This window comes from Nothobranchius furzeri, chromosome 5 (assembly GCF_043380555.1).
Source record: "Nothobranchius furzeri strain GRZ-AD chromosome 5, NfurGRZ-RIMD1, whole genome shotgun sequence".
NCBI lineage: Eukaryota > Metazoa > Chordata > Actinopteri > Cyprinodontiformes > Nothobranchiidae > Nothobranchius > Nothobranchius furzeri.
The window spans coordinates 50,862,049-50,885,627 of record NC_091745.1 but is presented as its reverse complement, the minus strand read 5'-3'; the positions used below and the strand labels follow the sequence as shown (position 1 = coordinate 50,885,627).

The following is a 23,579-nucleotide window of genomic DNA, read 5'->3' as shown; positions in this document are numbered from 1 at the left end:
TCCAGGGGTGATGCTGGATATCCTGGAGTTTCGGCAAGAGACGCCAGGACACCATCTTCCTGATCGAGGGCAGCCTGCGTGGTGCACTTGCCAGAACTGCCGACGCATGCCTACACAGATTGAAAATCTGTGCTGTAGGCAGGTTCCAGAGCTCTGTCTAAGCAGAAGTGCTCACCTGGAGCTATACTGCTTGGATGAGGGCACACTGCGTCTAGTGAGGATGACCTGGAATGACATCTTCGCCTTAGAGGACAACCAAGATGTGGGCACAGACAACCGAGAGTTTTGTTTTGCTGCGTATCGTCAGTTTACAGTCTGGCAACATGGGCGTCTGGGAAGAGGAAGTCGGAGACCAATTCAAAGCTGCTGTGTTCTACGTATACGGGAACAATTCCCTGATCCATTTGGGAATTACACTGGCTACAAGGAAGCACCTTTTAGGGTTGCAGACTAAAAATCCTAACCGTTTATCTACAACTACAGTAGTTCCAAAACACCACAATACCTCAAAATAACTTTAGCTGAAGACAGCATTTTCACCCAAAAATAAACAAACTGTTTGTGCAATATATTTATTTTTATTTATGTACAAAAAAGTTCCGTTATTTGCATTTGTACATAGTTTTTTTCTTAATCTCTAATAAATCTGTGTGCATGAAAGAAGTAATTCCTGTCCTTTGATGCTTCATGTAGCTGGGGCCTTTATGGAGAGAGGAGAACAGCAGCATTAGATCATATAGCAAGGCTCCATCCAATCTGGTAACTGTCATTTTCAACTTGACCTTGGCACAACAGAAAAGTGATGTGTTGTGCAGGTAGTGTGAACATTACAAATAGTTCCAGACTTATAAATTAATTACTGGTGTTCTTCTGTATATTCTTACTTTGTGACTCATAATTGTCTTCTTTTTTCTTATGTAACACAGTTTGGTTTTTTTTTTTTTTCCTTTTATATGCAGGCAGCAGAGGGACGATGTCGCCATCTGCTGCCTGCATATAAATGGAAGCGACGTCTCGAACAGCTGGCGACTCTGGCGAAGGCGTAAGTGATCCGACTGAAACATGACAGGTAAAAATACATCTACCCAAACTTTGTTATATAGGAAAAAAGAAGAAAACTACTGGTGTATTATAATTGGTGATACATCAAAAAATGCACAAAGATGCAGCAGATGGCTTGTGAGACTGAATATTTTATGCTGAGGTTTTTTTTTTTTTTTTTACCAGTACAACAACAAACAATTAGAATTGAGCTGACAAGAAATGTGGGATTTTGGTGAATGACACACCTGTCCTCTGCGAATTTGTGTCTGGACCAGTTCTGCCGTGGGTGGTGCCACAACTCCAGCTAAATTCCCAAGATTTCTTGGGTCATCGGGGTTGCGTTTTGCCTTTCTTGTACGCGGTAATTTTGTGACTTTTTGCTGTAGAGCCGCTTGTATCTAAAAGACAAGCATTACAGGATTTACTGAAGGTCCACCTTTCTACATTTTCATTCAACGACACACATATTTTACAGTACATCCAACAACTTATTTTGAAGTACAGATCATATTCAGTTGCCTTGAAGATAAACAAAACTATTAGACTTACGACTTCTCATTTTTCCGGGTTATATAATCTGGTCGGTGGTTGTGATGGTTGTAATCTAACGCAGCAAGAAGGCACCTGGCTTCGTAGACAGGAGGAGAGAAGGCAAACCTGTTTTGCATGGAGAGGGGGGACGAGATTTATAAAAATTGAACCACATAATTTTCAAGGGACTTATTTTGCTAGGACATAACACATGCTAGATATTTCTATTTGTTATTCATAACCTGTAAAATGTAACTTCAGTTAGCAATTATAACAAATAATGTACAAATCACTTCTAAATCAAATTACCTTTTTCCAGCATACATGAGAATGCAGTTCTGGAAACTCTCCAGTTCTGAAGTTGACCTGTAAAATAAAACAAAAGCTACAACTTTATAGATTATTAGGAATCACACTTTTGATTGCCTTTTCACCCACAATTGTCATTTCTATATGTAAATTGTCAGCTTTGATATTGACACTTTAGCTTTTTAGCTTATGAAAATGTTATTAATATACCTAAAGGTCAGATACTTGGTGACATCCTTCAACCAGCGTCTGTTGAACATGATTCGTTGAAGAGCCTCGTGTGGTGGTGATCCTGGCACCATGAGCTCTTTATCACTGGTCGTTGCATCAAGTGGTCCATGGTCACATTTGCCACGGGTCCATTCATGCTTCCCTGTGACATGGTGAAGCACACCCACCCACATGTCCTAACAGAAAAAATAAGTTTTATTTGAAAACTTTTCATTTTTTTTTTACCAACATTCACATTGCAATTAAAATACGTCAATTTCACGCACTTTCTATATTGGGCCAGAATTTGGTGATTTTTTGGATATGCTAAGACCCCCTAAAGGCCCTTCAAAGAAAAAGAAAAATAAATAAATAAAAATAATAATAATAAACGGAACAGATACAATAGGCCTTCGCAGCTTCGCTGCTCGGGCCTAATTATGTCAAAGTACATTGTTGTCTTGTTGTCAAAAAGATGTCACAATACTTACATTAAACATATCACGATGTTGTGCTTTCTGGTAAATGTACCAAAATTGGTTGACGATGTCCTTCAGCCACACAAGTAGGATGGAATTTCCCTTTAGGATCCCAGCCTGTGAACAAGGATAAAACAACAATTCCATAAATGAAACGTTTCAGGTAAATCAAACCTTTGTGTTTTAAAAAGAACTAAAAGATGGAATTAGAATTTCAACACAGCAAGAACAAACCAAAGATGATAAAACAACAATAACAACATTAAAGTCTCATTATTATTATTGTTATTCACAAATATTTAAAACGATAACATCCATTGTTATTAATCCTACCACATGAAGTTTCTTGGTCAGATTTTTGGCTGCATGCCAGACATCCAAGGAATGTATTATAGCTTTGTCTTTGTATCTTCCTTTTCTTGGATCTGCAATAAATAAGCACTTAGTAAGGTTTAATCACAGTATTCTTCAATTATGTTATTAAAATGTAGCCTTTTGTTCATTTATAAACTGTGGCATGCTCCATAATGTGGAACATAAAGTGTTGCAATCCTTATAAAGACATATTTACCCAACAGTGCAGAAATCTGCATGTGCGCATCTGTGACAATCTCAGTGATGTTCAGGTCCGCCAAAAGGTTGTCAAACGTTTGAATGAAGGCATGCTTCTCCATTATCACACTGTTGCGATTGGTTTGTCGTTTGTCAACAGTGACAACACTTATTATGTCCTTGGATTCATTCTCCATGGTCGTATAAGTGCAGAACTGGGCAGTGTGGCCTGTTACAATTTAAAAATTATTTTAGGTTGCATAAAACCTGTCAACAAAAATAAACGATTAGAAAATAATTAATATTACCTGGAGAGTCCATCCTTCCATCAGCTGAAACAGAGAAACGCAAGTATTTGACATTCGAACCTGAACTCTTGGCTAGTAGATATTATAGATGTATAAATTTACAACGTTAAATATACATCAAATCATAAAATATCTTCTAAAAGATATGAAGTAATAATTTGCCCATAACAGCAATTTAACTAATTGCTAACTTTTTTCACTTGCAAGTTATTCCAAATTGTTTATGCAAAGTATTGTCTGCTGCAGTTTGATGTAGTGCATTTACATACTCACCAAGTGCAACAACACTTTCCTTTGCACACAGGCAGTCAATGATGGCAGCTCTCTTCTTCCCCCAAAAATCTTTTATAGAGTCAACCAAGTAATGGTTCTGTATAAGTCTGAATGTTTTTGGAGACACAACGCCAATATTCATAAACCTAAAGAAGAGGGCAAGCTTTGAGAAGTTATTGCCAGAGAGGAGTATGTTGGTGGCAACCATGAAGTCCCCTCCTTGCATCGCGTACTTCAGGACAGGCTGGCTGTTCCACTTCCACAGCATATGCCCATTAATGCAAAACTAGAAAAGACAAGAACGTGTTGATTCGTATCAGGATATCTACAATCTGATATGATGTCTATATTAGCTGCAGCTCAATGTGTAGGCATTTTGTGTTCTAACCAATTTCATAATTTGAGGCTTACCAGTCAAGGAAATTCTGATCTCCAGCACAAAATCAAATATATTTATAGGCTACATCCTAAATATTTGTGATCCTCTGTAAAATAGGTGCCTAACTTTATGTCATTCCAAGAGCAACCAGACCAATGTAAAACTCTGTGTTTTGCATATATTTTCAGGTTAATAACCAAAATGACATCTAAAGTCAACTCACCCACTCGATAATGGTAGCACTTCCCCTTCGGTTTAGTTTGACATGAAATGGTGGAGTGGCATCACATTCTGTACCAATCAGCTTGTCCCTATAGAAACATTTCTGGATGGGCAGCTGGAGGAAATTGACCAGTCTTGCCATGCTGCTGGTGAAAGCGATGCATGCTGGCTGGTTGACTAGGTCTTCTTCTATGGAGACCTTCTCTACACTGGGGAAGGAGGGTACATCATTGTCCGCCTCTTGCTCTGGGTTGTCAGCTTCTTCATCTGTTTCATCATCTCGTTGAAGAATGTCAATGACACTTTCGTCCAGCCCAACAATGGGTAGAGCATCAACTGCACGCTGTAAACCACCAGCAGCTCTGTGTGACATGAAACAAACATGTGAACTGTCTTTATGATACGACAATGCAAGTCATCATCGTGTAATTCATTTATACATGTCAAATGCACGCCCCTCCTCCACCACCCACCCCACCAACAAAGCTTAAGGAAACAGATCATAGGATCTACTACAAATAAATACATACCATATACAGATCGGTGGCACATAATCACTGTCCAGAGGATATGAACCATTTTCATCCAGTTCTATTCTGTTATGAAAACAATAAATAAAAGTAGAATTAATATATTGTTATAAGACTTTGGAGTTTAAAAAAAGAGTGTAGATAAGAAGACATTGCAACTCACACACTGATGAGTAAGTTGTTTGCTTGGTCCGCATCAATTTGGACTGCATCCGTAGCTAGATCCATGGATTTGAAGCTACAGACAACACAATCATATTTGTTGTACGTAAAGATAAATACTGGAACTTACCTGAAATGGTACTGATTCTAAAGAGATAAATGTGGAGCCTAATACATCTGTCATTAATTCTTTCTGCAAATAACAATAATCTGCCGTGAATTGACACTTCACAACATAAATAAATATATATATAATGACCTATGTTTGCTGATCTATTGTGTTTTTATCTTTTTTGCACATAGTACAGCAGTAATTTCCTGTATATATGCCAAGACTTATCATGAACAAATTTACCTTTCTTCAAAAGGATCCAAATCTAGGTCATCAGCTAAGGTCTCAACACCAGCCATTAGAAATTCTTCCCTGTAAAGATAATGTCAGAAGTGTTTGATGGTGTGATGTTAGTTCTGAACCAAGTGTGGATATGCAAGGTGTAATTTACTGTATGAAATACCATAGCACAAAAGCGTGAATATGTGTTTTACAGAAAAGATACTAACCCCTCAGACACAGGTTCAATTGGAGATAACCGATGCGACATTTTAGCTGCTGTTCGCTTACTGGGTGTCGAGGTTGACTGCACATAACCTCCCTGAATTGCAGTTTCAGGAGCCTGCTTCTTCCGGTAGCTGGAAAACACATTTTTAAACAAAAATGTCAACAAGTTGGTTGAGACTCTACACCTTCTGTTTACATAGATCAATAATGGCTAAGCATCGTTACCTGTGGCACAACTAGTAATATGAAAATGCTGGGCAGTTATAAAAAAAATGTATGTATCATTTTCACAAACATATTTAATTCTGACCTACATTCAACAGGACAAATTTAGAAAAATAAACACAAACTTCTGCACAACTTTACTTTTAGTAAAACATGTAGTAATGGCTCCTCCTTGAACCGTCACCTTATCGTGGTGGAGGAGTTTGAGTGCCCTAATGATCCTAGGAGCTATGTTGTCTGGGGCACTTAGTGCCCCTGGTAGGGTCTCCCATGACAAATTGGTCTTAGGTGAAGGGTGAGACAAAGAACGGTTCGAAGGATCTTTCATGGCGGTTAAAACTAAGAGTCGGAGTACCCGGCCCGGAGGGTTACCGGGGTCCCACCCTGGAGCCAGGCCTGGGGTTGGGGCCCGTGAGCGAGCGCCTGGTGGCCGGGCTTTCGCCCATGGGGCCCGGCCGGGCCCAGCCCGAACCGGATACATGGGCTCGTCCAACTGTGGACCCACCACCCGCAGGAGGAACATGAAGGGTCCGGTGCAATGTGAATCGGGTGGCAGACCAAGGCGGGAGCCTTGGCGGTCCAATCCCCGGACAAGAAAACTAGTTTTTGGGACATGGAACGTCACCTCGCTGGCAGGGAAGGAGCCGGAGCTTGTGGCAGAGGTTGAGCGGTACCGGCTAGATATAGTCGGACTCACCTCGACACATTGCATTGGCTCTGGAACCCGAGACCTGGAGAGGGGTTGGTCACTCTACTTTGCTGGAGTTGCTCCGGGTGAGAGGCGGAGGGCTGGGGTTGGCTTTTTGTTAGCCCTGTAACGTGAGGAAATATGGGTTTTCTGTCACAATGGTGGTGTTGGACGCAGCTGGGTCATAGCTGGGTCGCTGAGAACTTTCACCCACAGATTAAGACCTGAACGCCAGCGAGTCTGGGAGGAAACCATAACATCTGCCACCTGCAGTCTACCAGAAGATGTGTTTACATGAGTTGTACCCAGACCAAGTCAAAACATAAAGTTTAAACTTCTTTTTCTTGATTTTAATGTTAAAGTAACCATTATCATTTTGCTCATTATAAATGTGATTAATCAAATGAATGACTATTTAGCTTTGGGGTAATTATAATGGTTTAATGAATCCATTCTTAAATAATGTTGAGAATGTTTGTTACTGACCTTCACACACACTCAAGCACAAACATTCACACACATCCACACACACCTGCTCACAGTAAACTCCAGACACATTTGATGACGCACGTTTGCTTTGAGAAGAGAAAGGTTTTTGGTAAGTTTTCAGTCTTTTGATTCAGTTCGTGTTGGACAACGAGAGAGAACAGACCTGAAAACCAAAGGGGGGGCAGAGCCTGTTGGCTCGTTCTTCCCCCCTTTCACGCTGTTTCTGCCAAGCCAGGCAGAATAGCTGAATCGCGACTTCTAACGAAGACTCATTACCGAGTCTTTTGATTTCTGAGTGAATTAACTTAAGAAAGCGCATCGATAAAACGCTCTACCATCCACGTGTACCGAGGGCAACTCTGGACCGGTTCCGTTCGACACCTATGTCTCCTGTCAGCCGCCGGTGTCATCTGGATGAACCACAACATCCTCCACAGCCCGGATCCGAAAGAGGGTCCACAAGAGTTCGGTGAGACAGAGCACGGTTTTAGCGTTTGATGCAGTTCTCTGATAAGACCTAAGTTTATCCAAACCATCACTTCACTCAGACACCTGTTTCTTCTTGAAGCAAAATCAGACTCACACACGCATTCATGTCACAACATTCTCAATCTTCATAAATTCACCAGAAGGTCTATTTGAGCAAGAACAGCATATAAACTGTTAAAAGATTGTCCCACAAAGTTGCCAATGTAATTGTTATTTCCTGTTTGTCAATTTTCAAAATCATTAGTTTAATTTGAAGAATTAAAACTTTTAATCCTTCAAACTTGTTTCCTCATTGAACTGAAACACAGACACTCAGATATTATCGGCAGTTTATGGATGAAAACAACCTTTGAGTCTTCTGAACAATATAAAATTTGGTTATTGATTTATTAAAATTAATATTCCGAATTAAATGTAGCGTTATGGATTTATGCTCTTTTATGAAAGAGAAACCATGCTACGTATTAATTCGGAATATTAATTTTAATAAATCAATAACCAAATTTTATATTGTTCAGAAGACTCAAAGGTTGTTTTCATCCATAAACTGCCGATAATATCTGAGTGTCTGTGTTTCAGTTCAATGAGGAAACAAGTTTGAAGGATTAAAAGTTTTAATTCTTCAAATTAAACTAATGATTTTGAAAATTGACAAACAGGAAATAACAATTACATTGGCAACTTTGTGGGACAATCTTTTAACAGTTTATATGCTGTTCTTGCTCAAATAGACCTTCTGGTGAATTTATGAAGATTGAGAATGTTGTGACATGAATGCGTGTGTGAGTCTGATTTTGCTTCAAGAAGAAACAGGTGTCTGAGTGAAGTGATGGTTTGGATAAACTTAGGTCTTATCAGAGAACTGCATCAAACGCTAAAACCGTGCTCTGTCTCACCGAACTCTTGTGGACCCTCTTTCGGATCCGGGCCGTGGAGGATGTTGTGGTTCATCCAGATGACACCGGCGGCTGACAGGAGACGTAGGTGTCGAACGGAACCGGTCCAGAGTTGCCCTCGGTACACGTGGATGGTAGAGCGTTTTATCGATGCGCTTTCTTAAGTTAATTCACTCAGAAATCAAAAGACTCGGTAATGAGTCTTCGTTAGAAGTCGCGATTCAGCTATTCTGCCTGGCTTGGCAGAAACAGCGTGAAAGGGGGGAAGAACGAGCCAACAGGCTCTGCCCCCCCTTTGGTTTTCAGGTCTGTTCTCTCTCGTTGTCCAACACGAACTGAATCAAAAGACTGAAAACTTACCAAAAACCTTTCTCTTCTCAAAGCAAACGTGCGTCATCAAATGTGTCTGGAGTTTACTGTGAGCAGGTGTGTGTGGATGTGTGTGAATGTTTGTGCTTGAGTGTGTGTGAAGGTCAGTAACAAACATTCTCAACATTATTTAAGAATGGATTCATTAAACCATTATAATTACCCCAAAGCTAAATAGTCATTCATTTGATTAATCACATTTATAATGAGCAAAATGATAATGGTTACTTTAACATTAAAATCAAGAAAAAGAAGTTTAAACTTTATGTTTTGACTTGGTCTGGGTACAACTCATGTAAACACATCTTCTGGTAGACTGCAGGTGGCAGATGTTATGGTTTCCTCCCAGACTCGCTGGCGTTCAGGTCTTAATCTGTGGGTGAAAGTTCTCAGCGACCCAGCTATGACCCAGCTGCGTCCAACACCACCATTGTGACAGAAAACCCATATTTCCTCACGTTACATTCCCCCCTTTTGTGACGACATGGAGGTCAAGCAGAGGCCACCTGACGTCACAACCACAATAACGTGATGTACTCGTAAAGGTAGACATCCCAGATGAAGGCAGGAACGATGAAGCGTCACCACAGGTCTCGTGTAGAAGGGAGTCTATCCTGATCAGATGATTAAGGCCAAAACTGTTGCAATCATTGTAAAGTAATCCACTTAGGAATCTTGAAAGCAGAGCTATTTCAATAGCAATTAATTTTCATCAGCAATAATGCAAAGGTATGCAAAGGATAAGCAGCTCGTGTGCCACACGGAGCTGGGCAGGTGATGTATTCCCCAGGCGTAGTCCAGGCGAAGTCCAGCGCAGACCTCGACCCATCTCGAACCACGACCGAAGCCCCATGCGACAGGAAACCAGTTGAAGGATGGTGAAGACGACCCCTCTGATGGGATGTAGTCCATACGAGCTCGGAGAAGGAGACAAAGTGAGACAGCCCACACGATAGATAGCATTTGATGCAAAACAAAGAAATCAATCAAAACCTATCTATGGGTGCCTCTGGGAAAATGTGGGTGCCTTTTGTGAATTATCTAAAGAAGAAATGTACTGCACCCTGTTCTACGTGTCATGTAAAAACGTGATGCAGGGAAAACACAAATAAAAGAAAGTAAATCCTAACTGATATGTGAAACTCAGCAGGCTGCATTAATTAAAGGCATATATATAAAGGAAATAATCATGAAAATGAAGGGCAAATTGGCTTGTGGCCCTTTAAGAGAAATAGTAACAAAATAAAATTAACTTTGTAATCAAATATAATCATGCTACACAAAGCACTAATAAAAAGATAGAGATGTAAATCAGTTCTAAAAATGTAAATCAGTAGGTTAGTAATCCCTAAAGATGTGAGTTAGTAACAGGACCCTGGCTGGAGGCAGGTAACCTGAAAAAAAAACCCAAAGGATATCACATTTGTTAAAAATTCATCCCACAAACGAGAGAATTTGTAACGGTCCACCAGTCAGTGGAAAAGAATCCGGTCAGAATAGTCGGTCAGAATAGAGTTTTGAATCTGGTATTGCGGACCCACAGAGACACGAGTTTGGACGTATCAGTGGGAGCAGGCTCATAAGCGATTTGGTTATCAAACTGTTTGTATCTTGTGTTACGAACCCACAGGGAAACTTGTTTGAATTTACCTGAGGGTTCCGTTTGGAACTGGAGCGAAGCTGATGGTTTAGCTGTTAGATCAGAACCTGATTTTACCTGCTCAAAGTTGGGTTGCAGCTTTACGGAGGCGACTTTGTTGTGATCAGAAGTAGTAGTGAACTGGAAATGCGAAAATGATGCTCGCAATGCAGGAGGAGGCTCTCCACCCCCCTTTTGTTGCTCAAACATATGCCATGTCTGTGAGACAGGAGAAGCATAACAAACAGTTCTTAAGCTCTTAAAAGCCCTATTACCAAAAAGATGCACATCGTCACCTGAATCGTGCTGAAAGAGTAGGTGTTCAGATGTCCAAAGACCTGGAGGTGTTGGACTTGGAGGTTCCGAAAAGGAGTGATCCAAGGATGGTTGTGTCACGGGTGTCAAAGCAAACCTAGCTATGTTTAGAATCAGATACAGACATGATGCTAGCTTTAGGAACATGGTCTGTCCTGAAAACTGAAGCCAAGAATACTTTATTCCCAAGAATGATGGAGGTTCCCACACTGAATCAGAAAAACCCGGTTTAACCAGAGTATTTACAGACTGACTAGAACTCCGCCCCGTAGAAGGTGCAGCACCTAACTCCGGGTCGGAGGTCAATGTTGTCAGCTGAATTGGTGGAAGGTCAGTGTCGATTTCTGCAATGACCCGCCCGCTCGGAGGAGGCGTTCCCCCGAACCGGTTGAAGTCCGCAATGGAAAACTCAGAGCCACTCAGCACCCCCCCTTTGTCAGGAGGGGCCCCGAGCATAGCATCACTGCACGCACCTACACCTCCCGGGCCGGGTTGCCTTCCCGAGCCCGTGAGAGAGGTGTGCGCAGCAACCACCGAGCCACCTTTAATATCGCCACTGACCACAGGACTGCTGGAAACCGCAGGGTTTTCTGTGTCGTCGTGGTCACCTGTAAGAGAAATCACAGGAAAGAGAGCACAGAGGCCCGAGACTAAGTTACACCCCTGTGAAAGGAGAAAAGAATTGGCCACCGTATTAGCAGAGGTCACAAACTGAAAAGTGACAAGGTCATTCACATAAAGGTCAAGATGTCCGGGCACAAACCCCTTAAATGGCATGGTAGCTCCGTCCGGAGACCACAAGTGTTTCACGGCGGCTGACGTTTCCATCACGCCCCGATAAAGAAGCCGGTTTGTGCATGAGGCGGACTGACGAGTAAAACAGACCTCTGACTGAAGCGGTGGGTCACAGCCTGAAGATTTCACACCCATGCTGGAGAGATGTTCAGCCTTTAACATGGATGACAGAGGAGAAGCATCAGGAAACAAAGGGTTAAGCACAACCTGTTTGTCAGAGAGGTTAACCATAGGCTCAAGAGATTTATTCAGCTTAAAAGCAGCAGAGAAAGTGTTGTTTATTTCAAACCTTGATATTGACGGTGGGTTTTTGACCCCCTGGAAGAAATAAAAGTAAAGAAAAAGCGTTATGACTGTAAACAGCATGTTGCATGAATTCACGTCATGAATTGCAGACCAGAACCACCTCCGACCCAGTGCAGCTGGCACCGAACCGCAGCCACTAGTCCCCACTGCTCCCGACCGGCGGCACCCGCCTAAAACGGGCCCGTTCGGGCGGGCGGAGGGACCAGCGATGCTCGGCCGGTGAGCAGTCTCCTGCGTCTTGGCATGTTCTGGAAGCAGAACGTCAGAGAACCTTACACCAGGTGTAACAGTGCAAGAAAGATTTTGTCGTGTCTCGTCCATCTCCCATTAAGTTCAGAGCAACTCGCGTTTTTACCTTCTGAGCCGACGTAAAACTCCGGGCAGATTCCTTAATATGTCTCACACAAACAAGGACTGTCCGTAGCCTACTTAACTTTATGACACAGGGTAAAACAAGGAATTGTTGATAGAGAAATGAATACACACAACTTCACAAGATGGAAGAAAAAGGCATGGAACCGAGCAACGGAGGCTGTGAAAGCCGACCCGATCACCGGTCCAAAATAAAAATAATAAAAAAAATAATAAACCCTACGCTGCCGAGATGCTATCAGACGGACAAACGTATCAAAATGTAGATTCTACACACCGTAGCGATTTACAAGAACCACCGCCAATGCGGGTTTTGTGAGGACACAGACTGACTGTGTCAGAAATGGTATGACAATCTAACGGGACGCGTTCCCTTTTTGTCTAACTGTGGTGCTAGCTTAGCTCTCCGGCCAGGTCTAGCGTTCTTTGTCTGTAGCGACCAGACTTAAATTTTCCCGATTAACAAGTAGGCATCTCGCCCCGCTTGTAATACGGACTTCAAAAAACGTACGCAATCTGAATGCAGTAACGCGTGACGGCCATAACCCGGCTTACGACGTTTACCGTGCAATCAAGCAACAGTAGGTGCCTACGGGCATTCCGTTCAGATTGTTTCTATAAGTCGCCCATGCAATGGAGATATTTTCCACAATAGCTCGCCCACAGTGTCAACACACTGAGACGAAAGGTGTCCGAGAATTTAGTCTCGGTTCTGAGGTTCGGAGAATTTAGTGATAATTTTAGGAACTGAGGATAAGCTGCTCACGGTAGCTCACCCAGCAATGGTCAGAGCGGGAACGTAGCTTTCCGACCTGAGGTTAGACTAGAGACGCGGCGGCGCGTCAAAATGGACAGAATTGAGTCAAAAGCACAACTCACACGTTCGCTCCGAAGGCGAAGATGGGATAAATCAAAGTTAGGTCTGTAATTTGCGGTCAATTTGAGATCGGAGATCTTCCCGGTCAAGTTTCCACCAGGACGCCTCCCGGAAGAGTGACTTCAGCGGAACAATTTCCGGTTAAGTTCAAAATAAGACATCAAAGTGAAACACAGAGAAAAGCGTTGTTTGTAGCTTTTAGATGTAAGAAATCAGACATATCGCAGATATAGAAGACTGGATACGCTCGCCATTAAATGTAGCGTTATGGATTTATGCTCTTTTATGAAAGAGAAACCATGCTACGTATTAATTCGGAATATTAATTTTAATAAATCAATAACCAAATTTTATATTGTTCAGAAGACTCAAAGGTTGTTTTCATCCATAAACTGCCGATAATATCTGAGTGTCTGTGTTTCAGTTCAATGAGGAAACAAGTTTGAAGGATTAAAAGTTTTAATTCTTCAAATTAAACTAATGATTTTGAAAATTGACAAACAGGAAATAACAATTACATTGGCAACTTTGTGGGACAATCTTTTAACAGTTTATATGCTGTTCTTGCTCAAATAGACCTTCTGGTGAATTTATGAAGATTGAGAATGTTGTGACATGAATGCGTGTGTGAGTCTGATTTTGCTTCAAGAAGAAACAGGTGTCTGAGTGAAGTGATGGTTTGGATAAACTTAGGTCTTATCAGAGAACTGCATCAAACGCTAAAACCGTGCTCTGTCTCACCGAACTCTTGTGGACCCTCTTTCGGATCCGGGCCGTGGAGGATGTTGTGGTTCATCCAGATGACACCGGCGGCTGACAGGAGACATAGGTGTCGAACGGAACCGGTCCAGAGTTGCCCTCGGTACACGTGGATGGTAGAGCGTTTTATCGATGCGCTTTCTTAAGTTAATTCACTCAGAAATCAAAAGACTCGGTAATGAGTCTTCGTTAGAAGTCGCGATTCAGCTATTCTGCCTGGCTTGGCAGAAACAGCGTGAAAGGGGGGAAGAACGAGCCAACAGGCTCTGCCCCCCCTTTGGTTTTCAGGTCTGTTCTCTCTCGTTGTCCAACACGAACTGAATCAAAAGACTGAAAACTTACCAAAAACCTTTCTCTTCTCAAAGCAAACGTGCGTCATCAAATGTGTCTGGAGTTTACTGTGAGCAGGTGTGTGTGGATGTGTGTGAATGTTTGTGCTTGAGTGTGTGTGAAGGTCAGTAACAAACATTCTCAACATTATTTAAGAATGGATTCATTAAACCATTATAATTACCCCAAAGCTAAATAGTCATTCATTTGATTAATCACATTTATAATGAGCAAAATGATAATGGTTACTTTAACATTAAAATCAAGAAAAAGAAGTTTAAACTTTATGTTTTGACTTGGTCTGGGTACAACTCATGTAAACACATCTTCTGGTAGACTGCAGGTGGCAGATGTTATGGTTTCCTCCCAGACTCGCTGGCGTTCAGGTCTTAATCTGTGGGTGAAAGTTCTCAGCGACCCAGCTATGACCCAGCTGCGTCCAACACCACCATTGTGACAGAAAACCCATATTTCCTCACGTTACAGCCCCGAGACTCTCTGCCTGTGTGTTGGGGTTTACCCCGGGGGACAAGAGGGTAGCTTCCTTGCGCCTTCGGGTCAGGGAACGGGTCCTGACTGTTGTTTGTGCTTATGGGCCAAATATCAGTTCGGAGTACCCACCCTTTTTGGAGTCCCTGGGACGAGTGCTAGATAGTGCTCCATCAGGGGACTCCATTGTCCTGCTGTGGGACTTCAATGCTCACGTGGGCAATGACAGCTTGACCTGGAGGGGTGTGATTGGGAGGAACGGCCCACCTGATCAGAACTCGAGCGGTGTTTTGCTATTGGACTTCTGTGCAAGCCGCAGTTTGGCCATAACGAACACCATGTTCGAACATAAGGATGCCCACCGGTACACTTGGTACCAGGGCAGCCTAGGTCACAGGTCGATGATAGATTTTGTAGTCGTATCATCTGACCTGCGGCCGTATGTTTTGGACACCCGAGTGAAGAGAGGGGCGGAGCTGTCAACTGATCACCACCTGGTGGTGAGTTGGATCAGATGGCAAGGGAACATGCCGCGTAGACATGGCAGACCCAAACGCATAGTGAGGGTCTGCTGGGAACGCCTGGCAGAAGAACCTGTCAAGACGGTCTTCAACTCCCACCTCCGGCAGAGCTTTGACCACGTCCCGAGAGCAGTGGGGGACATTGAGTCCGAGTGGGCCTTGTTCCACTCTGCGATTGTCGAGGCGGCTGTTGCTAGCTGTGGTCGTAAGGTGGCCGGTGCCAGTCGTGGTGGCAACCCCCGTACCCGCTGGTGGACACCAGAGGTTCGGGGAGCCGTCAGGCTGAAGAAGGAGGCCTACAGGGCGTGGCTGGGCTGTGGGTCTCCGGAGGCAGCAGATAGGTACCGGATAGCCAAGCGGGGTGCAGCAGTGGCAGTTGCCGAGGCAAAATCTCGGGCGTGGGAGGAGTTTGGTGAGGCCATGGAGAAAGACTATCGATCGGCTCCAAAGAGGTTCTGGCAAACTGTCCGGCGCCTCAGGAGAGGAAGGCAGCAACTCGCTCACACTGTTTACAGTGGGGATGGGGAGCTGCTGACGTCAACTGAGGCTATAGTCGGACGGTGGAAGGAATACTTTGAGGAGCTCCTCAATCCCACCAATGCGCATTCCGAGGAGGAACCAGAGCTGGGAGGCCTGGGGATGGACTGTCCGATCTCGGGGGCAGAAGTTGCTGAGGTAGTCAAACAACTACACAGCGGCGGAGCCCCGGGGGCGGATGAGGTTCGTCCTGGGTATCTCAAGGCTATGGATGTTGTAGGGCTGTCATGGTTGACACCTCTTTACAACATTGCGTGGTCATCGGGGGCAGTTCCTAGGGAGTGGCAGACCGGGGTGGTGGTCCCCATCTTTAAGAAGGGTGACCTGAGGGTGTGTTCCAACTATAGGGGGATCACACTCCTCAGCCTCCCTGGAAAGGTCTACTCCAAGGTACTGGAGAGGAGGGTCCGATCGATAGTTGAATCTCAGATAGAGGAGGAGCAATGTGGTTTTCGTTCTGGCCGTGGAACTGTGGACCAGCTCTATACCCTTGCAAGGGTGATGGAGGGGGCATGGGAGTTTGCCCAACCAATCCACATGTGCTTTGTGGATTTGGAGAAGGCTTATGACCGTGTCCCCAGGGGCACCCTGTGGGGGACGCTCCAGGAGTATGAGGTGGGTGGCTTTCTGTTAAGGGCCATTCAGTCCCTTTACCAGAGGAGCGTGAGTTTGGTCCGCATAGCCGGTAGTAAGTCGGACCTGTTCCCAGTGAGGGTTGGACTCCGCCAGGGCTGCCCTTTGTCACCGGTTCTGTTCATCACTTTTATGGACAGAATTTCTAGACGCAGCCGTGGTGTGGAGTGTGTCGAGTTTGGTGGCAGGAGAATCTCGTCTCTGCTTTTTGCGGATGATGTGGTCCTCCTAGCTTCATCCAGCTCTGACCTTCAGCTCTTGCTGGGTAGGTTCGCGGCCGAATGTGAAGCGGCTGGGATGAGGATCAGCACCTCAAAATCTGAGACCATGGTTCTCGACCGGAAAAGGGTGGCTTGCCACCTCAGGGTCGGGGGAGAGGTCCTACCTCAAGTGGAGGAGTTTAAGTATCTCGGGGTCTTGTTCACGAGTGAGGGTAGGAGGGATCGGGAGATCGACAGGCGGATTGGTTCGGCGTCTGCAGTGATGCGGACGCTGAGCCGATCTGTCGTGGGGAAGAGGGAGCTGAGCCAGAAAGCCAGGCTCTCGATTTACCGGTCGATCTACGTGCCAATCCTCACCTATGGTCATGAGCTTTGGGTAATGACCGAAAGAACGAGATCGCGGATACAAGCGGCCGAAATGAGTTTCCTCCGTAGGGTGGCCGGGCTCAGCCTTAGAGATAGGGTGAGGAGCTCGGACATTCGGGAGGGACTCGGAGTAGAACCGCTGCTCCTCCGGATCGAAAGGAGCCAGTTGAGGTGGTTTGGGCATCTGGTCAGGATGCCTCCTGGATGCCTCCCCGGGGAGGTGTTTCGGGCATGTCCTGCCGGCAGAAGGCCCCCGGGTCGACCCAGGACACGTTGGAGAGGTTACATCTCCAATCTGGTCCGGGAACGCCTTGGGGTCCTGCCGGAGGAGCTGGTGGAGGTGGCCGGGGAGAGGACGGCCTGGAGCTCCCTAGTTGGGATGCTGCCCCCGCGACCCGGACCCGGATAAGCGGAGGAAGACGAGACGAGACGAGACGAGACGAGATGTAGTAATGGCTAACTCATTATTCACTCTTTTGTAGCACAGCAATAGCACTAGGAAAAGATATCCCGATGGGGTTCTGTTACACAAACCTCACGAATAACATTATCTACTGAAGTAACAGTCCTGCTTAGAGGTTGGACTGTAGATCAGATATGACATAATTCTAAAGACTCATCTTTGGTTTGGAAAATGTCCGTTCTCTTCTGTGATACATAGAAACTGAAGCGTGATCGCAGCTAACATGCTAACGAACGCTAACTCTCTCCGGCTGATCGGTGACGTCATATAATCAAATCAAGCTGTTTACTTTTCTCGTCAGAATAAACGGAGCATCCATTTATCTCCAAACACAGGTGGTGTGTCGTCCACAAAACGTAGAAGTGATCCGATTACTCCTTAGTTGCTTTCAGCTTTTTCAAACTGATCAGGAAGCCATATGCTAAACACCGTTAGCTTAGATACGTTTCTTGTTCATCTGCACAAAGATTTGTTAGATGACCTAAATCAGTATTATCTAAATCCATAGGTTTTATTTTATTTTATTAAATTGTGCAGATGCAGCTCTGATATGTTTACCTATTCCTTACTGAAACCTACAGCAGACATAATGAGACCATGTAATACAACACTTACCTGGTCACTAGAAAATGCGCCATGTCCGCATCTGTTTTCAGGCCCAAATCCAGTTGAAGCAGCCTCCATTCTTCAAAAGCGTAACCAATAGATATTCGGGTCCTTGACCGACTTTTATCATATTTTATTTTTGACTCTTGAGATGCCGCTGATAAAACCTTTTTCTTTGTACCACTCTTTAGTGGGCTTTGAGTTGCGCTTGGTCGTTTGCTAGTTGTAGAATCCATTTCCAGGGTTCTTCCTCTTCTGTTTGAGGTTTTAACGTGGCTAGTAGTGAGAGACGCATTACCGCCACCTAGCAAGCTTCCAAATGTTTTTCCGGGTTTGAACCTTGTCGAGAACGCGCATGAAGCGTCAAATAACGTCACATCCTTAAAACAGCGCGGGAAATTCGGATGCGACATGTTTTGCATTTTGAAGCACACAAGCTGTTTAACAAAATGGAATGATAAACTGGTTTCATCATTCTTTTTAGTTTAAAATGCTTCATCACCCATAAGCTTCACAAGAATGAACATTTACTTTTTGTTTTTGGACAATTCTGCCCCATGCTCCTTTAAATAATTCTTCAATCTTCTTGTTTTTTTAAAAATATTCTTTTTTTTCTTCTTAAACTGCATCAATTGTCTCAGGTTTGAAGGGCACCTTTTCCAGATGACATGTTTCAGCTCCTACCAAAGATGTTCAAAAGGACTGAGGTCAGAGCTCATGCGAGGCCACTTTAGAATAGTCCGATATTTTCCTCTGAGCCATTCCTGGGTATTTTTAGCTGTATGTTTTGGGTCATTGTTCTGTTGCAAGATCCATGACCTGCAACTGACACCAAGCTTTCTGACACTGGCCAGCACCTTTCTTTCTAGAATCCGTTGATAGTCTCAAGAGTTTATCGCACCCTGTACAGATTCAAGACACGCTGTGCCAGATGCAGCAAGGCAGTCCCAGGACATAACAGAGCCTACTTTGTGTTTCAAAGGAGGGACAGTATTCTTTTCTTGATATGCTTCATCTTTCCATCTGTGAACATAGAGGCGATGTGCCTTGGCTCAAAATTCATTTTTTGTCTCATCTGTTTATAGAACATGCTCCCAGAAGCTTTTTGGCTTTTCAACATGTAGCTTGGCATCTAATCTCCTGAGACAACTCTTTCCTTTGTTTTCTATGGTCCATGTTGAGTGTGGTACACACCATGTTACCAAGCAACACAGTGACTACCTGGAGCCCTATATATAGGCCCACAGACTGATCACAAAATTGCAGACACTTGTGATGCTCATCTCTGAAAATATCCTTAGAAATGTTGGTGAAAATGAATTAAACGTTGCCCAGGTGATGAAAAATATTGACGGCTTCTTAACATATGACCATGAAAATCGGGTCTAAAATACATGGGGGCGGGTCTGGGTGACGCCATATTAGATCCAATGTTTCCTTCTACATCAGCCAATGAGGACAAAATGCATTTGTAGATATGTAACAAGCTGGTACAAAACTTTGGCCATTCATAAATGTTGTTGTTTTACACATGCACCTCTTCACTCATTGCCAGTAATGAAAGTCTTATGTGCTTGTCGTTTTGCTGGAAATTGAATTATCTGGCAAAATACTCATTTGAAAATTGCTCTCCCAGAGATTTTTTTTAACTTAAACAGCCATCCGTTGGAAAGGTCTTACTTAAATACAAAAATACCACTTGCTTGCAATGATTTAGGTATGTACTGCATCCCATCGCCAGGGAAAATACACTCCGTCCCATTAATTATTATATCCACAATCTTTTGAGTCAGGTTAATAGTTGTGGTTAACAGTACTTGCTTTCTGATTGGGTTGCAGCTTCCTATTGAGGTTTCCAACAAACACACAGGTTCATGGTATCGAACCAATGATTAGGTATAGGTATCAGAGGAGGCAGAAGCACGGTGCCACTCAATAACTTATGCTTGGTTTAGAAAAAACAAATGTGGTCCCTCATTGTTTGTGAGACATATGCTTTGTTATTACATTGTGCATTTTATTAAACTGTCACAGATTGTGACCATTTTTCTTCTGCTTTCAGGGAGCGGTTAGTGGGGTGTTGTTGGTGACACCCAACAACATCATGTTTGACCCTCACCGCATGGATCCCCTGGTTCAGGCCCATGGATGTGAGGAGTATGGCATCATGTGTCCCCTGGAGGAGGTGCGGTCTGCTTCCATCTACAAGGAGGTCACTGACTTCAAGATGAGAGAAGCTGTCCCAGAGTAAGATATAAAGATTCATTTAAGCGGTCAGGGCTGCTTGTACAAATATTCAGTTGATACTGTATGTGTCAATGGATGCCAAAAGTAACCTAAAAATTATATTTTTTCCTACATAAATAGTTAAGCTTGTTGGAGACACAAATATGCCAGAAAATATGCAAATCATCAGTTGAAATTGCTAAACCAGTGGAGATACGTTTTCAACATTGTATTTCTTGTAAAGTAGAGGGCTGCATCGGGATTGGGTCCCGTGGGACCCAACACAAATCTTGCGGGGACGGGCGGTGTGAATTTTGCTGCGGGCGGGAACGGTCGGCTAAAAGAAACCGTGCAGGATCGGGATGAGTATGATGGAGCCGGCAACTGATGTTGAAAAGAAGCTGAAACAATGTCTTTATGACACAAAAACCAAAGCAAGGCAAGTCAGACATTTGGGAGAGTTTCTCCGATTGTGTTAATATTTCTCATTCAGGTCTCTCTTAGAAAAGCGACCTCGATCACTGCCTGATTACAGAGGAAAATAGAATATGAAACGGCCTTGGTTTCATTAACCCTTTAAGCACCACATAGAAGCTCTATGTTTTTTTTTTTTTTTTTTAAGAATTTTATAGTTTAAGTAGCTAGGAGTTATTTGAAATCACATGTGCCGGGGCGTCACCGGTAGCCTAGTGAACTAGACCAAATTCTTGCTTTGCAAAGAATGGTCTAGGCATGCTCCATTGGAATCTCAGCAGCTCCGACCAGGACTCTGGCTAGCCAATCACAGCTCTCTAGAGGGGTTTCAAACACATAAAGAGCTGTGATTGGTCCATAATGGTGGGCCAGTCATAGTGCTCTATCTGCTTAGTGAACAAATCACAGAGCTTTATCCACTTTGTGGGCCAATCAGGGCACTCTATATGCCTGGTGGGTGGGATGATGCAACAGAGTGAAACAAGAGTATGTCACATTCATTGTCCAGTGGAATGCAGAGATCATTTGAAAGACAACGGTAGAACCCGCCCCACAACCGAGAGCCGTCAATGGAGCGTGGCCAGACTAAATAATACATTTATTTAGTCTGGCTTGCCAGGCTACGTCACCGGTGATCCTGGTGACGCATCAGCGTTAAAGGGTTAAAAACTAAATGAAAACAAAGTGCGTCAATCCTGACCAATGTGTTAAAAGACGTGCAGGATCCGATCAATTTGTTTTTCCCTCATTTGATGATGGCACAGTGCGCGGGTCTGGTGGTAATCAAGTTCAATTTTAACTATTTCCAACAATTTTCACAAGAAAACAAAACAGTTAAATGGCAGGGATAGAAAGAATTACCCCGACGCATGCAGACGAGCTGACATTTTATTTGTTATGCACATCGCAGATGTAGCTAAATCACCCAAGAAAAGATTCCCATCTGAACATCTGAGCTGGACACTACTCAGCGCAGCTCACTGTCAGCGTGTTCGTAAGGTGCACAGCGAGCTGAAGAGAAAGTTTTCCAACTAACGTCCAGACAGAGCTGATATAACTCCAGCGAACAGCGACACACTCAAACCAGCACGACTCTGTGGCTGCTGTTGTTGTGTTTCCTCCCCGACACACAACAACGTGGTCAAGCTGCTCAGACATGTTCAGCAGCACAAACCTATGTGAGCATCTGTTGTCAGCTAATGTTGTCATTATTATGATGAGGATGAACAAAACAACAGGAGTCTCCTCCTCAGCTCAGATCAACCCCATGATGCAGGTATTTGGCTGGAACAGGTGAGCATCACAGTAAACCAGTGGAGCAAACTGAGCTTTAAATATGTTGGTTTTATGCTCTTTTTCTGCTCCAAAACATGAAAGTTAACAGGTGAGATGTTGCATTTTCATTTAAGATAAAATTATATTTTTATTTTGTTGTTGGCCTGTGAGAAAAGATTTAACCTACAGTAAAACAGGAAGTGGAAAGGCTGCAGATAGATGAATAGAATAGAAAATCCCTTTATTGTTCCTCAGTGGGGAAAGCTAGATGTCACAGCAGCGATGACACGTATTACAGGAGAAAAAAAGGAGAATAAAAAATAAGAAAAATGAATAAACAAGAAAACATAAATCCTGAATAGATTTTAAAAATGCTGAATATACCACAAGTAATAAATACCACTGATGCCTTTTATTTCAAACTGACTTGCTTGTGTGTAATTTGGTTATTCCACATTCAGTGTTAATGCAGAAATATGTTTATTTCCAAACTTAAAGGTTCAAAATTGCATACATGTTGATAAAGAAAATGTGCAAATTTTCTGTCACTTTTTCAAAAAATATTAAGTTTGGCCCTCGACTCCGTCCCAGAGTTTCATTTCAACCCCGTGTGAGTTTGAGTTTGACACCCCTGGTCTAAATAGTCATTAGAATAGTCGACTATTTGATAAAATAATTGTCAGAATTATTTTAAAAATAATCGTTTACCCCCAGCCCTAGATGGCAGACAGCGTGTGTGGCGTTGTGTGGGTGAGCGCTTTGCTGATGTCAATACTGTGGATCGAATGGCCCATGGTGGTGGAGGGGTTAAGGTATGGGCAGGCATCTGTTATGGACGAAGAACACAGGTGCATTTTATTGATGGCATTTTGAATGCACAGAGATACTGTGATGACATCCTGAGGCCCATTGTTGTGCCATACATCCATGAACATCACCTCATGTTTCAGCAAGATAATGCACGGCCCCATGTTGTAAGGATCTGTACACAATTCTTCGAAGCTGAAAATGTCCCAGTTCTTGCATGGCCAGCATACTCACCGGACGTGTCACCCGTTGAGCATGTTTGGGATGTGCTTGACCGGCGTATACTACAGCGTGTACCAGTTCCCACTAATATCCAACAACTTCGCACAGCCATTGAAGAGGAGTGGACCAACATTTCACAGGACACAATTGACAATCCGATAAACTCTATACGAAGAAAATGCGTTGTACTGCATGAGGCAAATGGTGGTCACACCAGATACTGACTGGTTCTGAGTCCCCAGACTCCCAATAAAGCAAAAAACTGCACATTCTAGGGTGGCCTTTTATTGTGGGCAATATAAGGTACACCTGTGCACTTCTCATGATGTCAGATCAGCATCTTGATGTGGCACACCTGTGAGGTGGGATGGATTATCTCAGCAAAGCACAGGTGCTCACTATCACACATTTAGACTGATTTGTGAACAATGTTTGAGAGAAATGGTAATATTGTGTATCTGGAATGAATTTTAGATCTTTAAGTCCATCTCATGAAAAATCGGAGCAGAAACAAAGGTGTTGCGTTTATATTTTTGTTGAGTGTATATGAAAGTCTAATGTTTATCAGTACATTACAGAAAATAATGAATTTTATCACAATATGCTATTTTTTTGAGAAGGACCCGTATAAC

The 23,579-nt window shown here is 43.5% G+C and overlaps 3 protein-coding genes across 6 annotated transcripts in view; 2 read left to right on the top strand and 1 right to left on the bottom strand.

Moving 5' to 3' along the window:
* Positions 1-459, top strand: part of LOC129163348 (P2X purinoceptor 7-like) — a 2,708-nt gene extending 2,249 nt beyond the window's left edge. The window contains exon 2 of the mRNA XM_054740522.2: positions 1-459. This exon is cut by the window's left edge and continues 65 nt beyond it. Coding sequence (XP_054596497.1) covers positions 1-454 — 454 coding nt within the window. The 3' untranslated portion in view covers positions 455-459.
* oxr1a (oxidation resistance 1a) overlaps positions 1-23,579 on the top strand; it is a 184,097-nt gene that overhangs the window by 113,946 nt on the left and 46,572 nt on the right. For all 3 annotated transcript variants that reach the window (XM_054740517.2, XM_054740518.2, XM_054740516.2), the window contains exon 8: positions 20,006-20,190. In XM_054740517.2, the coding sequence (XP_054596492.1) occupies positions 20,006-20,190 (185 nt within the window). The remainder of the gene's footprint in view (positions 1-20,005; positions 20,191-23,579) is intronic.
* On the bottom strand, positions 1,590-4,680 carry LOC129163349 (uncharacterized). Of its 2 annotated transcripts, XM_070550868.1 has the most exons (10): positions 4,309-4,680; positions 3,940-3,992; positions 3,707-3,852; positions 3,434-3,457; positions 3,145-3,354; positions 2,907-2,998; positions 2,586-2,690; positions 2,095-2,291; positions 1,885-1,941; positions 1,590-1,701 (listed from the first exon to the last, which is right to left on the bottom strand). In XM_070550868.1, exons 1-10 carry the CDS (start codon positions 4,678-4,680, stop codon positions 1,590-1,592), a joined length of 1,368 nt encoding a protein of 455 aa, XP_070406969.1. The 2 variants fall into 2 exon arrangements, with proteins under 2 accessions (XP_070406969.1, XP_054596498.2); XM_054740523.2 differs by having other exon boundaries at positions 3,707-3,992.